Source organism: Barbus barbus, assembly GCF_936440315.1.
Source record: "Barbus barbus genome assembly, chromosome: 43".
Taxonomy (NCBI): Eukaryota; Metazoa; Chordata; class Actinopteri; order Cypriniformes; family Cyprinidae; genus Barbus; species Barbus barbus.
Genome location: NC_136721.1, coordinates 10,309,521 through 10,330,432, shown reverse-complemented (window position 1 = coordinate 10,330,432; position 20,912 = coordinate 10,309,521). Strand labels below are relative to the sequence as shown.

At 36.6% G+C, this 20,912-nt stretch overlaps 1 protein-coding gene across 1 annotated transcript in view; it reads left to right on the top strand.

Annotated features, from left to right (window-relative positions):
- Window positions 1-20,912, top strand: part of LOC306862456 (protein phosphatase 3 catalytic subunit alpha-like) — a gene marked incomplete at its 5' end in the record, with an annotated part of 57,419 nt that overhangs the window by 15,547 nt on the left and 20,960 nt on the right. Inside the window, 3 exons of the mRNA XM_079405264.1 lie at window positions 5,953-6,153; window positions 14,681-14,805; window positions 17,141-17,252. Coding sequence (XP_079261390.1) covers window positions 5,953-6,153; window positions 14,681-14,805; window positions 17,141-17,252 — 438 coding nt within the window. The remainder of the gene's footprint in view (window positions 1-5,952; window positions 6,154-14,680; window positions 14,806-17,140; window positions 17,253-20,912) is intronic.

Here is a 20,912-nt window from a genome sequence, read left to right as displayed (position 1 = left end):
TATGATGATTTAATTTCTGCCTAGATGCAGATGTTAGGTTCCCCATCCTAACATTCTGAGGTCTGTTGGTCAGGAAGTCCATATTTGTTTTTTCCCCGCTTTGTTTGTTTAACTCGTGCCTTTATTAATTTAAATTTTGCTCTATTATTTATTTATATTTTATATATACTTTATATTATTCATGTTTTTTTCATATCACGATCAGCATCCTTGTAATTGTTTTGTGCATTGTAGAACAAATTAATTAGTTATGTAGGTGTGTCTAAGTATTGTATTGTATATGATATATCACATATTTATGATAGAACATAGATTAATTATTTTACTTATATCATATAAGTAAAATAATTAATCTATGTTCTATCATAAATATATGTCTGACATTTATAATAAACCAAACGGCTTGAAAATCGGTTGAAAATTAAGCAAATTAAGGTGATTTTAATCGTTGATAGTTCTCTGCCAATGTTAACTAATGCAGAGTAGACGCGGCTTCCCCCGACACAAGATGGCGGCCGCGCTGACGCATCGTTCCTATGGACAGCAGCGTCAGAGGTGACATCTAGTCAGTATATATATCTATGGGTGCTGACCAGAGCCGTTGAGAAACAGAGTTGCGACACGCTTTGATCTCGCCGCCGCGCGGTCACGTGGTTCATGGAGCTCTCAATATTTCCAAACAAATCCGAGCTGTCTGTAGGTTTGAATGAGATTAATCGGGTCAGACAACAACAGCGGCTATACTTGCAGCATTTTCCGGCAAATATTAACACAAAATGTCCATTGATTAATTCGTTTAATACACTGATAGTAGCATTTTGTCTGTGGCGTTTAATGGAAATAATATTAATGGGGTTTTCTTGTTTAACTATGGAGTAAAATCATAGTACAATGCAACACACAGGATAAGGCGGTTGCATTTCTTTGTATGCAAAGTATAAATAGTGTAAACTGCTTAATAAAGATTGGAGACTTGAGGCATGACTTTGTGTGTTTTTGTGTTACACTTATTCCTGTGGATGTGCAGACCAATGAGGAAATAAATGATGCTTATTTAAAGAGTATAAGAAATCTAATTAGTATGTAAAATGTGTTATTGTATTAATATATATTTCTTCATCTATGGTCATCTATTATTCACATTTTAATACAATATGATGTTAAAATATAAGATACAATATGCATACACAAGTGAATATCAATGAATGCTAGAAAAATGCTAGAAATGGTTTTAGCCATTTTCAAAAAAAAAAACATCTAAAGACATCTTTTTCGCCACCATCTGACTAATTAATACTAGCACTTACCTATTCTATTCTATTTATTTATTTATATTTATTAAAACTCATTGCTATGTGAACTGTGATAGACTAACTGAGACTTGTATTTTGTTGCTCTTTCGTTGGTCTGTTTGCTTCTACATTGTAAGTCGCTTTGGATAAAAGCGTCTGCTAAATGACTAAATGTAAATGAAAAAATGTAAATTTAAGTTTTGCAAATACTTCAAAATAAAAAAGGCAACCAACTATATTCATCAAAATATTTTACGTTATCTAACTGCAAATATAGCATATATTGCCTATTATCTAAAAATAAACATTAACTATAACGTGTTTCATAAAATACAACTGGTCAGATTTCTGAGAATTCAGTTCGGCAACGCTTGACGTCACTCCATTCAAAGTAAATGAGAGGCGTTAACGCCGACGCCCCGTGTGAATGTGAATATTTTTATTTATTATTGTTAATGTTCTCTTATGTTCAACAACTTAAAGCTTTAAAATTATTAAATTTAAGGGGTCTAAAATAAAGAAAAAAGACAATTTTCTGTTACTCCGGCACTTTATTATACTGAATGTTCTGTGTTTTGTTTTGTTTTTTGTACTTGAGTGTAATACATTTTGGTTGAAAAAATGAGAATCGTGTAAGAGAATCGTGATCTCCATTCCCATGGAGAAAAATTGTGATTCACATTTTAGCAAGAATCGTGCAGCCCTAATGCGCATATACTGTATATTCCTCTACAATAGTGGTTCTCAACGAGGGGGCTGGGGCTCATAGGGGCCCTCAAATTTACCCTGGGTCCCACTTTATATTTGGTGGCATCAGAACTATGTACTTATTGTGTTAATATTGTATTGCAAAACACTTTTGCTGCTATTAAGGTGGGATAAGGGTAAGGTTAGGGACTGGTTTGGTGGTATGCGTAGGTTTAAGGGTGGTTTAAGGTGTAAGGGATTGGTCAACAGTATAAGTATAAATTGAATTACAGAAATTAATTACAGATGTAAGTACATGCAGGTAATTTTTAAAATATAAATACAATGTAAAATGATGTACACAATATGTGCATTATATCAACTGATCAATTTAAATGTAAGCATAGTAGTTAAGGCCATAATATAAATTGGTATAAAATCATAATTAATATGTATAAAATGTATAAAATCAACTTAAAACATATTTAGTTTTATTTTCCCTCAATATGTATTCTAATAATTGAAGAACAGTTTTTGAAATTTATGGAATCACAAAATAAATTGTGGATAATTAATTTATCAATACTACCAGTTTTCGGTAATTAAAAAAAGTTTGAAATAAAGTGGATTTGTCATAATTACAAAGATATTTTCTTGTCTTAAATTACCTAAATGTGTTTTTTTTTAAAGCCATTAGAATAATCATGATGAATTATTTTAATCTATTGATGGCACTAATATTTTTCATTTTTAAGATCTGTTTTTGTATGACAAAGCTACAGGAAATTGATTTTTTTTTCTGCTTTTCTCTAGAGAAAAAAAGCCCTTGTAATCTCACATGTGTCTCCTCAGATGTTTCAGAAGAGATCTCAGCAGTGTTTTACATTGTCCTCGGTTTTTCCCAAAATAGCAAAGTCTGCAATCAAAGACAGAGCATCGCTTTGTTTTAAAAAGTTGTCTGGACAGTTGGAGAATACAGAGATTTTTGCTGTTTCTGATTTCACAAAATGGTGACGGCTTGGCGCATAAATATTAATTACCTTATGCAGAAATTATTATGCTTTCACTGTTAGATATTGATCTTGGAGATCAAGTATTTGTCTATTACCAAAGTTTGCGATAATTATAGTGCCATTTGGGCTTTTAATTAAATTAATTTTTTTTTCTATGATGTTACCTTATTGCATATGTGGGATCTGGGTTCTAGTCCCCCTTAATCAGACTTTCTATTTTAATAAAATGAAAACATTGTACATCAATGCATATAAAATAAATATCACCACATTTCACTGGAATAGATAGCAAGCCGCAGAAAGGCTGTGTGAACATTGCCGTTGGTGCTTTCCATAAGTGATAACTACAACAAAATATGTTTATACTTTACATGCCAGTGGCTAGAGGACTAACAGCATATATTAATAGGTTTCTGGAATGTCTTGTACATATATCTTGCATTATAGTCAACATATGAAACATTAAAAATAATATGTGGCCATATTTAGCATTGTACGGCCAATTTTCGTCCAGCCATTTTAATTGCAATTGGGAGCGCAAACAGATTCAAATTGGTTCTGAGCAACAGAAAGCTGCTTGGTTTGAAAGTGACTTCTGTGTGAGCTGTGTTTCATGCACTTCTACACTATAGACAATAAACAATGGACCTTTTTTCCAATAAAAATTAGCTGAAATTTCACTAATGTGACCACATGTTTCGATTTATTAAAGTTCACATGACCAAGGAGACCAAACATATACAAATATGGAGAAGCAACGCAAGAACTTGAATGGACTGTTTTTTTTACTGCTGTTAAAATCCTATGCTAGGCCTAGTCTCGTTATCCCAGCAGCAGGAACATGAGATTTCTCTTTTCCCCCCTCAAGTCAAACATGAATTATTTAGCTTTGTGTTGATCACGTTGAGTCTCTGCCCTGAGCTTCCCTCCCCAGTTCCACTGCTGTATCTCTCTCTCTCTCTTAGCTGTGGATGTTGCTGCTAGCCTCTACTCAGCAATCCAAAATGCATGTTTTTCTCACAGAATTGCCCATATCTCTGAAGTCTTATTCTGAAATCCTTCTCCGAGTGACTGTGTCATCATGTACAAGGAACAATGTGTAGCATTTCTTCTCAATGGCACTGTAACTGCACTCAGTAATTATTTCTGTACAGTGTGGGGCGAATCTTCGCAAGCACACATGCGTAAATAATTCACCATGCCAATGTTTTGTTGAAGCCAAGTCCCACATTATCAGTGTACACATTTGTGAGTCATAACGGAAAGAAACTGCCTTTGCCCCAATTTTTGGTGCAGATATTGTTTTCTCTGTCTAATTTCTAAATTGAATTTTCACGCAGCTGAGAATCGGCAACTTTATCAATTATTCACGTCCAGCTTTTGGAAGCTTAATAAGCAGCTGTTATTATGACTTGTCAGTCAGCTAACTCATAGCAGTTCTGGCTTTGTTTTTGTGATAAAAGGCCAATTTTGCATTGCTGTAAGTGAACTTAACGAGCAAACGATGATGCTCGGCAGACATGATTAAAGAAAAACAGTTTTGTGAGGAGTTAAGTTAACAGTCATTTATGTTTTAAGAATGGGTCAACTATAGGTTAGGTGACTCTAACTATCATCTTTTTTTTTAGTGGTGGTACTTTATTTAGCATGTTAAGTGTTGGCATGCTAACTCCATTCATTTGATTTTTTTATATTTTTTGAAAGAAATGTATACTTTTTTCATCAAGAATGCATTCAGTTGATGAACAGTGACAGGAAATACTGAAGTAGATTTCTATTTCAAATATCCCTGATAGCACACGTACGTCTGCAAGATGTCTGTTAAAGATCTCTTGATCTGGAAAGCATCTGCTGTCTACAAACATCTGGCAGACGTCTTTCAGATGTCAGTTTTACATACATTCTAAATCATAAACATCTCAAAGACATCTAATAGACGTCTGTTTGACATCTAAAAGGAAACATCATATAGACATATTGCAGATGAGCAAACACCCTAAAAAATACGTCTTTCAGATGTAAATGCAGACATCAAATATATGTCTCTGTGATGTACGTGTGCTATCAGGGATGCTGTTGTTTTGAACTTTCTATATATCGAAGAAACCTGGAAACAATTTTCATGATTGTCAAAAAAATATTAAGCTGCACAAATGTTTTTAACATCGATAATGATAAGAAATGTTTCTTAAGTACTAAATTAGCATATTATAATGATTTCTGAAGGAGTATTATGTAATAACTAAAACTAAAATCATAAAAAAACAACATTTTTGTTACTTGAAATAACATAGATGTTAATGGTTAAGTAGATGTTAAGTTTTTTCATGTTTTATTGCATTTCAAATAGTTTCCAAGGCAGCATTTCTCATTGTCATAAAAACTACAGCATATAGACATATTTAAACAAAAACACAGCAAAATTGCTTTATCTTTAACTGAAATTAAAACAAAAATGGATAATATAAAATAAATTCAAAATATTAATTAAAAACTACACATTATTAAAAACAATGCTACTTATATAACCCTGCTAAAGACTGGAGTAATGGCTGCTGAAAATTCAGCTTTGTAATAAATTACATTTCAACTGTTTTCTATTGTAATTCAATTTATTTTAAATAGTAATAACTGAATTGAATTTAACTGAATTTGTGATCAAATAACTGCAGCCTTGGTAAGCATAAAAGACTTCTTTTAAAAATCTTCCTGTGTTCGTGCAGCCATTTTGATTTAACAGACAAGTACTTAAATCTGTATTTTTCCAACACACAGTACTACTGTTGATAAACATATATAGTGTGGTCTCAGAATCTGAATCATCAAATGAGGTAGTTACAATATCCCCAGAGAATACTTGCAACTGACTACTGAGTTACACTTATACAACATAACTGATGTATCAAAAGTGACTATAACAATCAAGTTCTGATATACTTTCTGTTTTGTGTTTCCCTCAGCCGTTCCCTTCCCCCTGAGTCACCGCCTCACCATGAAGGAGGTGTTTGACTGTGAGGGGAAACCAAGGGTGGATCTACTGAAAGCCCACCTCACTAAAGAGGGCCGAGTGGAGGAGACCGTGGCCCTCCGAATCATAGATGAAGGGGCCTCTATCTTACGCCAGGAGAAGACCATGCTGGACATAGAGGCACCTGTCACAGGTACTTCCCTATTCTTTCTGCCTTTCCTCACATACGGTATGAAGATAAATATACAAAGTACTAAAAGGATGGTTTCACTTGACATGCATTTGAGTGACTATGTATGGAAGCCCGTTTCTGCCACTGAATAAAAATGGTAATTGTGAATTTTTATCTCACAGTTCTGACTTTTTTCTCACAATTGTGTTATAAAGTCTGCAGGATATAAATGCAATTCGTAGAAGTAAAGTCAGTTGTGTGATATAAACTCGCAACTGTAAGAAAATAGTCTCTTTTTTTCCCTCAGAATTGAACTGTATTTCTCATAATTCTGAGAAAAGACGTCAGAATTGCGAGTTGTGAGTTGTGCTATTGTAAGTTATAAAGTCAGAATTGTGAGATATAAACGCGCAAAAAAGGTTTTTATCATTATTCTGAGTTTTACTTGCAATTGCAAGTTTATATCATGCAATTATGAGAAAAAATATCAGAATAGTGTGATGTAAATTCGCAATTGCGGGAAAAATTGAGAGATAAAAAGTCACAATTATCTAGTTTTAGTTTTATTCAGTGGCTGAAACGGGCTTCCATAACCATGTGTGCCATGTTTTGCAGCAGGGTCGGATGTATTTTCAGACATTAGTCGATAAAGAGCGTCTGTGCATTAGCATCTGTGTGTGTACATAATGCAGTTTGTTATCTGACGCCGTCTGCATGTGTTAACTGTATATCCGTGACAAACTGCTTTGATACCGTCAGCAAACAGGACTAAAGAGCAGCAAGACAGCGAAAGCTTGAGAGAGAATGCACAATCCTGACCTCAAATACAAAAATAAACTCCAAAACACCCGACTGGAAGTTGAAAGAATGAACAAGGCCAACAAAAACAAAAGTGAGCAAGCGCTCGAGGTGTTTCCGTAAGAAGTTTACCTGTGAAGGTAGCTGTCACTTTGAAGTTCCATCCCTTGTATACGAGTGAACGTGTATATGTGTGTGTTAATTCCCTCCTTACCTGTCATCATATCAAGTATGAGGTGAGAATAGAGGAAAAATAGTTTTCAATTAAAACTTGGGTAATGTACGTACCACATAAAGCATGTCTTTGTCTATTCGATGGATCGTGCGTCTCTGCCTCTGAGCGTTTTTTTCACTTTTATCAGTGTCTGTGGATAATCAATAGAGTTGAGTATTTGATACCCGCGTCCATCTGCAGGAGTGTGTCAGCACACCAGCTGGCCATGATTTCCGCTGTCTCATCCGCGTATGAGCCGCTTACTCCTGAAAGAAACAGGCCCTTGTGTAACCGCACCAAAAAAATTAAATAAAAATACGCAGAGATAATGGACAAAGCTTGATTAATTTTTCTTTGTAATGTGATTCTGCTCACCCAAATGGTACATCTCCTTCACGCTGGGCGAAATTGCAGTATTTTTAATTCTGTTTTAGTGCCTAGAGTTTTGTTTATTTAATTTTAATGTGTGCTATAGGAGTGAAGTTGCTATATACTGCAAAAGTCATTTTCTTAATCAGTATTTTGTCTTGTTTTGTAGTGTAAGGATTAAATTGCCTTAGAAGCAAACTTTTAAAGATATTAATGTTTAGTTTCAAAGAAAATACGTTGAGTTATGTTGAGTTATATTTTTCTCGTTTTAAGCATAAAACTCACTTTTTATTTACTCGTATTGTTTGCAGATAGGGGCAAAAAACTAAATAATAATAAAAGCAGCAATAATTATTGTTGTATGTGTGTTTATACAAATATATAAGGTATATACAGTGTGTGTGTGTGTGTGTATAAAGGATTTACAAGGATTTATTTAATTTCTTTTGAAAACAAGACAAAAATACTGATGAATAATTAGTGTTTTGCAGTATGGGTGGGCTGTAAAACTGAGACAACTTATGTTAAAATCACTTCACAAAGGCCGTTTTTGGCAGCCAAGAAAGTCACACGGTCACAGGCTTCAGTGCATCAGGAGTCGCTCACCGCTGTGTTTTAAGACACAAAGCATTTGAGTTCACCCCAGTTCAGTCACAGTCTCACAGGAAGAGTTCAATTCCACCGTGCACTTAGATTTGTCTGGTACAGTGCAGCTGTTAAAATCCATCAGTTGATCAGAGCGACCTACAGAGCAAGAGAGAGAGCGGTTCTCTGCTGCAGAACACACCTACACCTCTGAGTCATCTGCATCTAACAGCTCAATATTCTCTCTCTCCCTCTCTCTCTAAATCTCTTCCCATCATCCAGTTCTGCTTGCACCCTTTGTGCCTGCAGTGGGTGATGTGAGATAAGCATCCCCCCCCCCTCCTCAGTCAGCACTGCACAGTCACTGTCACACATGAAGAGAGATACTTACAATTATCACCGGTTAGAGTTTACTGTGTGTGTGTGTGTGTGTGTGTGTGTGTGTCTTGTGTCTGTGTGTCTGTGTGTGCTTGATTGTGTGATGTCTGTCCCTGTGCTCAGAATATTTGCCCAGATCAGCCGAAATTAGGCCAAGAGACGTTTATGCCTGCCGATCGTCTATTATTAATATCAAAGGGATATGAAATATGCAAGAGGCACAGTGTACACAAGGACCCGTCATTGTCAGTAGATCCGCTTCCTTTGTGATGCAACATAATGGCAAACAAAGACATATCTGCTGCCGTTTGTCACTACCTTCACCCAGCTGTATGGCCATCACCTCATGCTATTGTTAATCAAGACTGCTTACACAATCACACATTTACACACAAACACACACATAGAGGGAGCACAGGTTTAGGCCCATTCGAGAGGAGAGGAGAGGAGAGGAGAGGAGAGGAGAGGAGAGGAGAGGAGAGGAGAGGAGAGGAGAGGAGAGAAGTTGAACAGATGGGAGAAAAAGAGATCAGAGGAAAGATGAGAGATAAGAAAAAGAACAGATGAAATGAGAGTAAGAAGAAAGGGTGACAGGAGAAGATGGAGAGAAGACAAAAAGATGAGATTCTGTTCCTGTTCAGAAGAGGAGAGGAAGAATGAGATGAACTCATGATCTGAGTTGAGAGGAGTGAGGTGAAAAGTAAAAGAGATGAACAGAGGAGAGGAGAAGAGAGATGAGATGGAAGAGGAGAAAGGACAGGAGATGATGAAGTGAGAGGATGGGAGAAAAGAGTAGAGGAAATGAAGAGATGAGAAGATATGAAAGAGGAGATGGACAGATGAGAGAGTAAGAGAACCAGATGAAAGGAAAGAGGAGAGGAGAATAAAAGATGAGGAGAGAAAATTAGCAGATATGCAGAGAGGAGATGGGAGAATAAGGGGAGCACATGGGGGAAAGAAGAAGAGAATAATAACACTCGAGAGAATGAGGAGGCAAGGAGATGAACAGATGAGTGGAGAGTAGAAGAGAAAAGAGAGGAGGTGAACAGAAGTCAGAATTAGAGGAGCAGATGAGTTGGGGGAAGAAGAGAATAAGAACAAACTTAAGGATGAGGAGGTGAAAGGAGAGGGGATGAACAGAAAACCCCAGAGAGAGAATATGAGAAAAAGAGAGAGCAGAGGAGATGAATAAATGAGAGGACAGAGGATAAATAGAAGAGAGGAGAGGAAGTGAATCAATGAAAGGAGAGGAGAGGAAGATGGAGATGAATGCATGTGTTCATAGAAGTGAGAGGAGATGAGCAGAAGACAGAAAGAGCAGATGAAATAAGAGGGAATGAGTAGGGGAGGAGGAAATTAACAGATGGGAGGATGAGGAGAAGATGAAAGAAGAGAGAGGAGATAAAAATTACAGAAGGACAGAAAAGAGGTGAGGAACAGATGGGAGTATAAGAGGAGTAGATGAGAGGAAAGAGGAGAAGATGAGAGAAAGAAGAAGAGAGGAGAAGATGAATAGATGAGATCCTGTTCATCTCCAAAATAGGAGAGGAGGTGAAAAGATGAAAAGAAAGGAGGGAAAGCAGGGGATGAACACAGATGATTATTTGAGAGGAGAGGAGAGGAGAGGAGAGGAGAGGAGAGGAGAGGAGCGATGGGGAAAAAGGTGAAGCAATAAACAGATGGGAGGATATGAGAGAGGAGAGAAGAGGAGCAGATGAAAGGGGAGTGATAAGAGGAGTCAAATCAAAGAAAAGGAAAGGAAATTAATATTTGAGACACAAGGGAGTAGATGAGAGGAGAAATAGCAGATGAACAATGAAAGGAGAGGAACAATATCAGAGGAACAACGAGGAGTTAAATAGATGAGATCCTATTCCAGAGGAGGAGAGGAGGTGAAAAGACAAAACAAGAGAAAGAGAAAGAGATGATCACATGAGATGATTTGAGAGAGAAGAAGAAAGAAGAAGAGAGAAGATAAGTAGTTTACAGAAAAGGAGCAGATAAGAGAAGGAGGAGAGCAGATGAAGAGGAGAGAGAAAAGGAGATGCAGAAAGGGAAGAAAAAAGGAGGATATCAGAGGAGAGAAGCAGATAAAAGAAGATGAACATAAAAGACATGAAAAGAGACAAGAGGAGCGAGAGGTGTGAGCTGTTGGATTGATCAGATATCAGGTGTAAAGGAGGTATGCAGAGACAAACAGCATTCAGTGGAGTCAATGTGACACACATCGGATTCCATCTACATTCTTCTCCTCATGCGCTCGGGTGGCATGTGACCCGAAAATGTGAACAAGCATGTTAATTGCACATTTAATACCTGTATCTCCTCAAGCACAGTTCGTTTAAACAGAAGCACTTAACACCGGGACCCAGGATCATTTTCATGCACAATTCATATACCTCTTCATGCATAATGTAATGTCTCAATACATATCTCAATATGCAGGATCCGCTCATTTATATACAGTTAACGCTGCTTACTAACACAGCCCGGGTGCATCTGACTTGCCCATGCATTATGCAGCTCTGATTCTGCGTCGTGACTGGGCATATCTGCATTTTTTTTCTCCCTCCGATTCGGATTATATAAACCTATCCATATCTACAAAGACTTAAACAACAGGACTTTCATACAGTGGTGGAGCTCTGCCAGATGAGCAAGTTTGAAGTCGTCAGGAGAAAACCAGGTGCCCGGAGGGAAAGAGCCCACTTGGGTATACTTGGAGAACTCCTGCTCCTGCAGCAGTGCAGACGAAATAAATGCATTTTGTGTTTTTAATGATCCTCTGCACTCGATTCATAACATCTAAGATCTCCCGCCTCCTATGAGACGAAATCAGATGGTGTCGTGCACTGTTTCCCACAATGCATCTGCGTTTTTATCGATATTCAGGGTGAAAGAAGGGAAATAAGCACAGCATGAGAAGGCTGGAGCGGTAACAGCTGAATACAAGGGGGCGGAAGAATCTCTTTACCAGTTGGTGGAGGAGCGAGAGCGCGCAGACAAGAGAGAGTTCAACTTGTCACCTCCCTGTCATTCATCAGCCTTGCTCCAGCAGAAAGAAAGAGAGCAAAACAGCGTTAACTGCAGCCCCCATGGCCCCGGCCTTACAGAAAACGATCCCTTTAGCCCTTCTCGACATCATTTCCTCTTGAGGCTTTCGTTCTTCTTGACTATGCTAGTGCTTGATTACTTCTAGAGCTTTTGTTCTATAATGTGAGTTAATGGTTCATGTTAATGGCCCATTTTGCATGTATGTCAGACTCGATGGACTGCTTGCGGTTAACTCGATGGATAAGTCTGCTATTTCATTTGATGTGAGGAATCTTAATTTAAGCTGCTTCCCTTGAGACGTTTAAGGCTAAATGAATGGTCGTTTTGAGAATGGATCTATTGATTTGGGTATTGATCTCTAAGTAAACAGCTGTTTGGGTTGAGCCTGACAGAATGTTTGTGTCCCTATAGTGAGCCAGCGTTATAAGAAAAGGAGGTCAACATCATATATTTATTAAGCTTGAAAAACAAATACTGGGGTGTTTAGGAAACAAATATTAGAGTAGAGGAAGGCCTGTAGCGTTGATTAAAATACTCAGTCTGAATGATACTTTTTGACTTTACTCTTAGTGTAATCCTAAATGGTTTTAAATGTCACTTTTAGAAGTTGCTTTGAAATGAAAATTGACAATTCTTATTTTTTCGTGTTTAAATTATTTATCCATGCACATCATTATTTGTTAAAAATACATGTCCCCCTTTAATCTTTAATCAGAAACATTAACTTCCCCTCCCCCTCTTTTTTTCTGATGGCGTTTGCACTGGTTGGAGGGCAGGACAATGATCTATTGCTTTTAACAACCTGTCACTCTCATGAGATTGCTTCAGTTAGCAAGCAACAACAATCCAATCAATTCTTCGTGGTCCTACATATTTTTCCCTTTTGAGAAGCCGTTTCACTTGGATATATACATCACAAAAGTGATTTTTAGTTTCTGCCAACTTCAAAATATGCATTATTTCACTTCTGGGAAAGCCAGTCAAAAATATTGATCACTCATCCTGCACTACAAAGATTTTTGTCCAATCAAATTGCCTCTGGAATGAGAATGCCCCTCCTCCAGCAACCACCTAGCAAGCAGCAAGTAAATCACGATTGTGACGTAAGTTTATTGGTTGTTTAAAAAAAAAAATGTTTCGATTTTTCTTGTTTATTTTTTTTGTTATATTTTAATGGTGGTTAAAATGGTATTTTGGTAATGGTAATGGTAAAATGGTAATTAAAATGGTATTTTAATTTTGTTAATTAGCATGCTGACCCTGTACCGAGCTACAGCTGTATACATTCAGGACAGATGTATTTGATCATGACATGTCTAACGTGGTTTTTTGGATTTTCCATCATCATTGGTGCATTTTGAGATGCATTGTTTTATTCTATTGTACTTAACTGTTTTTGAATGCGTCATATATAAACAGCTTATACGAACTCGGTTCGAATGGGGTCTGGTGAACCTGAAACCAGTCTGTTATGCACGGCTCCCTGAAGACTGATTAGTTGCCCTAGTCAAAATTATCCATTTTGAAAAAATGTCAAATCTCATGGAAAATGGTAACTCTTTTAGAGGGTGGCTATGTCGTAAACACAACCGTCACTGAAGGGTGCACCGATCATATAAATAACATATGAATGAGATCATATGAAGTCATACCAATTAATTTGCTGAAACTTAAAATAGATACAATTTACCTAGAGAATGTTGAGTTTTGTGCAGTTCTATATCTTGTGTCCATATTCTGTATGGCTTGCCTTCGTGTTTCAGTAGCACATATGTACTATTCAAAAGATTGAGGTCAGTAAGAAAAACAGGGGTCAGTTTCTTGAAAGAAATATTTTGTCAATTTTCTACCGTAAATATATCTTCATTTGGACAACTTTAAAGGCGATTTTCTCAATAATTTGATTCTTTTGGATCCTCAGATTCCAGATTTTCAAATAGTTGTATCTCGGCCAAATATTGTCCTATCCTAACAAACCATATATCAATGGAAAGTTTATTTAGCAATATTTTCAGCTTTCAGATGATGTATAAATCTCAATTTTAAAAAAAATGTCCCTTAAGACTGGTTTTGTGGTCCAGGGTCACATATTACAATGATTTCTGAAGGATCATGTCACTCTGACGATTGGAGTAATGATGCTGAAAATTCAACAGGAATAAATAACATTTTTAAGTATTTTAAAATATAGACTTATAGTAAATTGTAATAATTTTTCAACATTTTTCACTGTTTTTGATTAAATAAATGCAGCTTTGGTGAACATAAAAGACTGCATTAAAAAATCTTGCCGACCCCAGACTTTTACACTGAAGTGTTTGTTAACAAAGGAAAGAAAACTGCTTGTCAAGCAACGTCTTGGTGTCTTTAAAGTGGGAGAAACAGGAAGTGAGATGCTCCACATTTTTTTCACGGGTCTCAAGCATGGTGACGCACTTACAGTAGATCATATCACACAATCTGGACCTTTCGCTGTAAAATCATATTCCTCAAGTGACTGAAATTCTCCAACTCGTTTCCCTTCCCACAAGCTCAAGAGTTGGAACAAACACACTTGCTAATTTCAACCTCTATCTTTGTATGTCAGTGATGTGGGCTTGATATCTGAGTTTTCTTACATGATGCATGAGCTAAGAGGGTTTTAAATGCGTGTGTTTCCCTCTCTGTCCGTGGCCACACCCACACACACTACAGGCTGAGAGGCCTCTGGGGCAAACGCTTAGGCAGCATCTCCATGCCAACGCAAACTCCTCATTTATTTCATTCTTTATTCTCATCAAATTCATGTCTCCATGGCAACAGGAGTTTGCATTTCGCTCCCTCTCTCTCTCGCAGAGAGAATGATGTTGCAAAGGACTAATGTAGATTTTCAGGCCAGCTATGTTTCGTATAGGTTCACTCTCCCAGATGTGCACAGCTGTCTTTGTCAATTCGATCAGTTCGTTATGGCTTGAGCAGTCTAGTGGCTGATATTAAGGGATTACACCTAGCACAGAGCTGCAGTTACAGTATGATTTTAATAGCTATGGCTGTATGAATCCGCCATGGATTAATGTTTGTACATTCTGTATACTGAACAAACAGTTGAGGCTGTTTGCATCCAGGTCAGCTAGTCAATATTTTCCTCTGTTTTTCTATTTCTTTATGCAGTGTGCGGTGACATCCATGGGCAGTTTTTCGACCTGATGAAACTGTTTGAAGTGGGAGGCTCTCCAGCCACGACACGATACCTCTTCCTGGGTGACTATGTGGATCGGGGTTACTTCAGTATCGAGGTGAGAAAAGTTGCACTGGAATAGTATATGCATCCATCCATCTGTGGTTTCACCATTTTTAATCAAGTTAATTGAAAGAAATGATTCATTTGAATGAAAAGGTTCATTTGAGTCATATCCAGGTCCAGACTGTATATGCATTAAGCATTTTCTCAACTGATTTTGGGAAAAAGCTACAGAATGTATTGAAACATGGTGTTAAAAAGAGTAACTACACTTTTACTGGTAGCTGAAGCCATTATTAAATTTATTATATTATTAAAATTACGTCCAATAAACAAACAAATTCTGCAAAAACTACAAAAGAAGTTCATTTTCATAATGAATATTAATAAATAAACATGCATAAATATTAATAAAATCAATATTCATTAATATTAAAGGAAAAAAAATACAAATAAAATAAAAATAAGTGTGGTGTGACGCTTTTTTTTATGGTGTGTGCGCACCAAAATTGAATGTAATTATTTGCATGAGTAGATTACATACAAGGTCAATGCGAAGACACGAATAGATGCAAATTTACGCCAGGCGAATGATGCGAATTGAGCAACACGATTGCTGCAACAGTCCAATATACGCCTCAATCGCGTTTTCCGCGCAAGTTGAAAAATTTCAAGATACGTTTGAGATACGTTTTCTCTTGTTTGGTGGGTGTGTCAAAAATGTCAGCCCAATCAGCAGCGACATGTATATAAACCACGCGGTATTAAAGAGACAGATCGTACAATGGGTCCAGGTGAAGTCGCTTACAAATGTGTCTGCTTCAGCTGGGTATATGCAACAATTGAAGATATTAGAAGACATGTTGTCGAGCGTATTTTGCAATATTAAACACATCATCAGGCTCCGAGAATTCTTCAAAAAGAACACAAAGAATGGCCTTCTCTGCTGCCATAGTTGCAACACTTGCGTCATCATAACAAGGTGTTCAACGCACCACCGTTTCCGCTTAAAAAATGTTTTGCACCATTTTGTCAGGGCTGAACGCAGCCCTGGTTTGACTGGTTGTATCAGAAAACAGAGAAGAGCATTGCGCACTGTTTTTATTTGTGCGAGCGATACGAAAAACATTCAGAGGGAAATCTAGAGCAGTAACGCGATGCAAATATTTGCTTCGCTTTTGTGTGCACATTATAAGACATATTCCGTGTAGTCTCTCTACAGTCTTATTGATAGCTGCAAAGCAGTTTTATATTTGTCCAAATATTTAATTAAGAAACAAATTCTATGTAAACATGCAGAGGTTACATTTTAAAAACATTTATAGCTAAATACTATAAAAAAATTATAAATACAGGGTGACATTTAAAAAAAAACAAATCTATTTAAATTTATTAATAAATTAATACACATTGTAACTATTTAATTAATCAATAAATGCTCATAAAACAGCATTATAATTATAAAAGCATTAATAATCTTTTGTTCAAGATAAATTACCACATTGCAAGACACTGCTGCAAATTTAACGACTGAAAAAAGTAAGAAGAAAATAAGATGCCAATAATAATGAAATAAAATCTAAAATAAAATAAACATTTAACAATATATTAATGAAAATCTGTGTTTGCAGCTCACGAATGACTTCTGTTGCACCTGAAGCATAACTGTCCTCCCTCAGTAATACCTGGATTTATTCAATTATTAAAATTCACTTAAAAGTTAATCTACATTTTTCATTTTCATTTTGTAATGCATTTTCTCTTTTCAATGAAAACGTAGCATGAAAGCATAAACTACACTTGCTGTTGACCAAGCAGGCTCGGTTATTGGCTGATAGTCTCATCCCAGTTATCTTGTAACTCTCAAGTGTTCCTTTGATAACAAGAATGGGCAATTCTGTCACACACATCAGGGAATCATCCTCCAGCTTCAAACAGAGAGGAGGAATCAGTCATCTGTGAGCGCTGTGCTCTGACGTTCGTGTTCTTTGACATGTCCAACTTCTGCCATCTTTGACTGCAGGCCACGATTAGCTCTGCGAACACATCTCAACACCGACTGCTCAATTAAATCATTCAGCTCCTAATGTTTCGCTGAAGAATTCTTCTTTTATTTGCTATATTATCAGCATGAGTTGTGTTTAACTGTGTGTGTATTAGCAGTAAAGGGAGAGGAGGAAGCCCATGTATGGTTTGGTCCGAGGGCAGCCAGTGAAGGTGATGGGGACTGACAGTAGATGTGATAACTAAATATGTAATGTAATTGGAAGAGTATGATTAACACTACACAGACCTTGCGCTGGCCTGCATTAGCATGGTGTTTGTAGGTATCTCATGGATGTAATGGCCGTATGTTTCATCTCTTTTTCTCTCTCCTTCTTTCTCTGTAGTGTGTTCTGTACCTCTGGTCACTGAAAATGCTCTACCCAAAGACGCTATTTTTACTGAGAGGAAATCATGAATGTAGACATTTGACAGAATATTTCACCTTCAAACAAGAATGTGAGTATCCCCCTTGTTATGCTGTATTGATATGCAAAAAAAAACAAAAAGGTTAAAATAAATAGAAGCTTTTTCACTAGTAGTCTACTAGTTTGGGATCAGTATGATTAATACTTTTAATACTTTTATTCATTAAAGATACATTAAAATGTTAGTAAAGACACCTATAATGTTTCAAAAAATTACATTTGATGTAAATGGTATATTATTTACATAATTCAATAATATTAGCAACACAATCGTTTTTAAATAAGAATAAGAAATGTTTGAGCAGCAAATCAGCATTTAAATTACTTTTTAAAATATAGAAAGTAAACAAATATTTTCAATTGTAATAATTTTACTGGTTTTGCTATATTTTTGACCAAATAAATGCAGCCTTGTTGAGCATAAGAGATTTTAAAAACATTTTAAAAAATCTTACCATCCCCAAACTGTAGAACAGTAGTGTATATATATTTAATATAATTTATATTTATATTATATTTTAACATTTGTACATTTTTAATTCATGATTTAATTATTAATGTTTTAAAAGGAGTACATGAATTTGTATATTTTCCTATAACAAAAAGGTCAGTTTTCCAGTATTAACAGAACAGATTGATTTATCATAATTGTGTGTATATGTATATACTGTATATATACAGTGGGTACGGAAAGTATTCAGACCCCCTTAAATTTTTCACTCTTTGTTATATTGCAGCCATTTGCTAAAATCATTTAAGTTCATTTTTTTCCCTCATTAATGTACACACAGCACCCCATATTGACAGAAAAACACAGAATTGTTGACATTTTTGCAGATTTATTAAAAAAGAAAAACTGAAATATCACATGGTCCTAAGTATTCAGACCCTTTGCTGTGACACTCATATATTTAACTCAGGTGCTGTCCATTTCTTCGGATCATCCTTGAGATGGTTCTACACCTTCATTTGAGTCCAGCTGTGTTTGATTATACCGACTGGACTTAATTAGGAAAGCCACACACCTGTCTATATAAGACCTTACAGCTCACAGTGCATGTCAGAGCAAATGAGAATCATGAGGTCAAAGGAACTGCCTGAAGAGCTCAGAGACAGAATTGTGGCAAGGCACAGATCTGGCCAAGGTTACAAAAACATTTCTGCTGCACTTAAGGTTCCTAAGAGCACAGTGGCCTCCATAATCCTTAAATGGATGACGTTTGGGACGACCAGAACCCTTCTTAGAGCTGGCCGTCCGGCCAAACTGAGCTATCGGGGGAGAAGAGCCTTGGTGAGAGAGGTAAAGAAGAACCCAAAGATCACTGTGGCTGAGCTCCAGAGATGCAGTCGGGAGATGGGAGAAAGTTGTAGAAAGTCAACCATCACTGCAGCCCTCCACCAGTCGGTTCTTTATGGCAGAGTGGCCCGACGGAAGCCTCTCCTCAGTGCAAGACACATGAAATCCCGCATGGAGTTTGCTAAAAAACACCTGAAGATTCTCTGGTTTGATGAGACCAAGATAGAACTTTTTGGCCTTAATTCTAAGCGGTATGTGTGGAGAAAACCAGGCACTGCTCATCACCTGTCCAATACAGTCCCAACAGTGAAGCATGGTGGTGGCAGCATCATGCTGTGGGGGTGTTTTTCAGCTGCAGGGACAGGACGACTGGTTGCAATCGAGGGAAAGATGAATGCGGCCAAGTACAGGGTTATCCTGGACGAAAACCTTCTCCAGAGTGCTCAGGACCTCAGACTGGGCCGAAGGTTTACCTTCCAACAAGACAATTACCCCAAGCACACAGCTAAAATAACAAAGGAGAGGCTTCACAACAACTCCGTGACTGTTCTTGAATGGCCCAGCCAGAGCCCTGACTTAAACCCAATTGAGCATCTCCGGAGAGACCTAAAAATGGCTGTCCACCAACGTTTACCATCCAACCTGACAGAACTGGAGAGGATCTGCAAGGAGGAATGGCAGAGGATCCCCAAATCCAGGTGTGAAAAACTTGTTGCAACTTTCCCAAAAAGACTCATGGCTGTATTAGATCAAAAGGGTGCTTCTACTAAATACTGAGCAAAGGGTCTGAATACTTAGGACCATGTGATATTTCAGTTTTTCTTTTTTAATAAATTTGCAAAAATGTCAACAATTCTGTGTTTTTCTGTCAATATGGGGTGCTGTGTGTACATTAATGAGGAAAAAAAAATGAACTTAAATGATTTTAGCAAATGGCTGCAATATAACAAAGAGTGAAAAAAAGGGGGTCTGAATACTTTCCGTACCCACTGTATATATATATATATATATATATAAATATATATTAGTGCTGTCAAACGATTAATTGCACCCAAAATAAGTTTTTGTTTACATATTATATGTGTGTGTACTGTGTATATTTATTATGTATATATAAATAAAAACACGTGCATGTATATATTTAAGAAAAATATGTTATATTTATATATATTAAATATATTTTTATATAATATAAATTATGTGAATATAAATATAAACATGTAAATACATGTAAATATTTTCAAAATATATACAGTATGTGTGTCTTTATTTTATACAAAATAAATATATACAGAAGACACACATTGTGTAAACAAAAACTTTTATTTTGGATGCGATTAATCGCGATTAATCATTTGACAGCACTAATATATATATATAATGTTTCATAACTTAATAACTTAGAATAAATAATTTAATGTTATTTGTTTTTGTATGACATGTTTTAATATGTTGTTTATACGTTTTATAATTTGAATTGGAGTTCACATTTCTGAACAATGACAAAGTTTAAAAGGGGTATTTCCCTATATTTCACTGAGAATAATCCAATTAGAATAACGGAGCACAACCCTCAATTCACATTGATAATTTCCTACAATGCCTATTGTTCCTGAAAGGACAAATCTTTCCATTTAAAGAGAAAGGTTTATAACGCAGAGCAGTTGGGAAGGGTGGAGGAGGGGTGGGATGTGGAGTATGAGGTAATGCTTCAGAATGGAGTTTTCCCATGAGGCCGAGCGGCAGAGCGCAGAGACAGGTGAGGTGGGAGGGAGAGGTACGGAGTTGACGGCAAACTCTTTCTGTGTCTACTCCACTGACCTGTCGCCATGGTTACAAATGCTTTTGAGAGGCGGCGTATTGAGACATAATGAGAATAGGACACGCGTCGACACACTGAGAGGAAAAAACCCTCCTCCGTCTGGAGACAACTGTTTATCTTGTGTGTGAGTGTTTCTGACGCACTGAGACACATGGGGCTGACCGCTAAACTTTGGTCCCAGTAGGAATCTAATGAGACCGGAGAAAAACATGATAAGCGCTGTTATAACAATATAGCTGTTGCTTGCTACAAATATTAGGTTGTTTTTTCAAAATAACTGTAAAAAAAATACATGATGTCATGTTTCTTTGTCATAATTAATTACTTTTGCAACTTGATGCACTGTGTAAACGTGCTTTAATGATAACAATGCAGTCTCAGTCATGCCTAGTCAGAATTTTTACTTATTAGAATATGACCAGAATTGATAACAACTACGCCATTATGTTGAAAATAACCAATAATATTCATAACATCTTATCTTTCCTTGTCTTAAAGGTACAGTAGCAAATACAGCCTGTTTTGAAAGCTTTAAAAGTGGTTTTCAGGAAAAAAATAAAGTAAAATAAAAT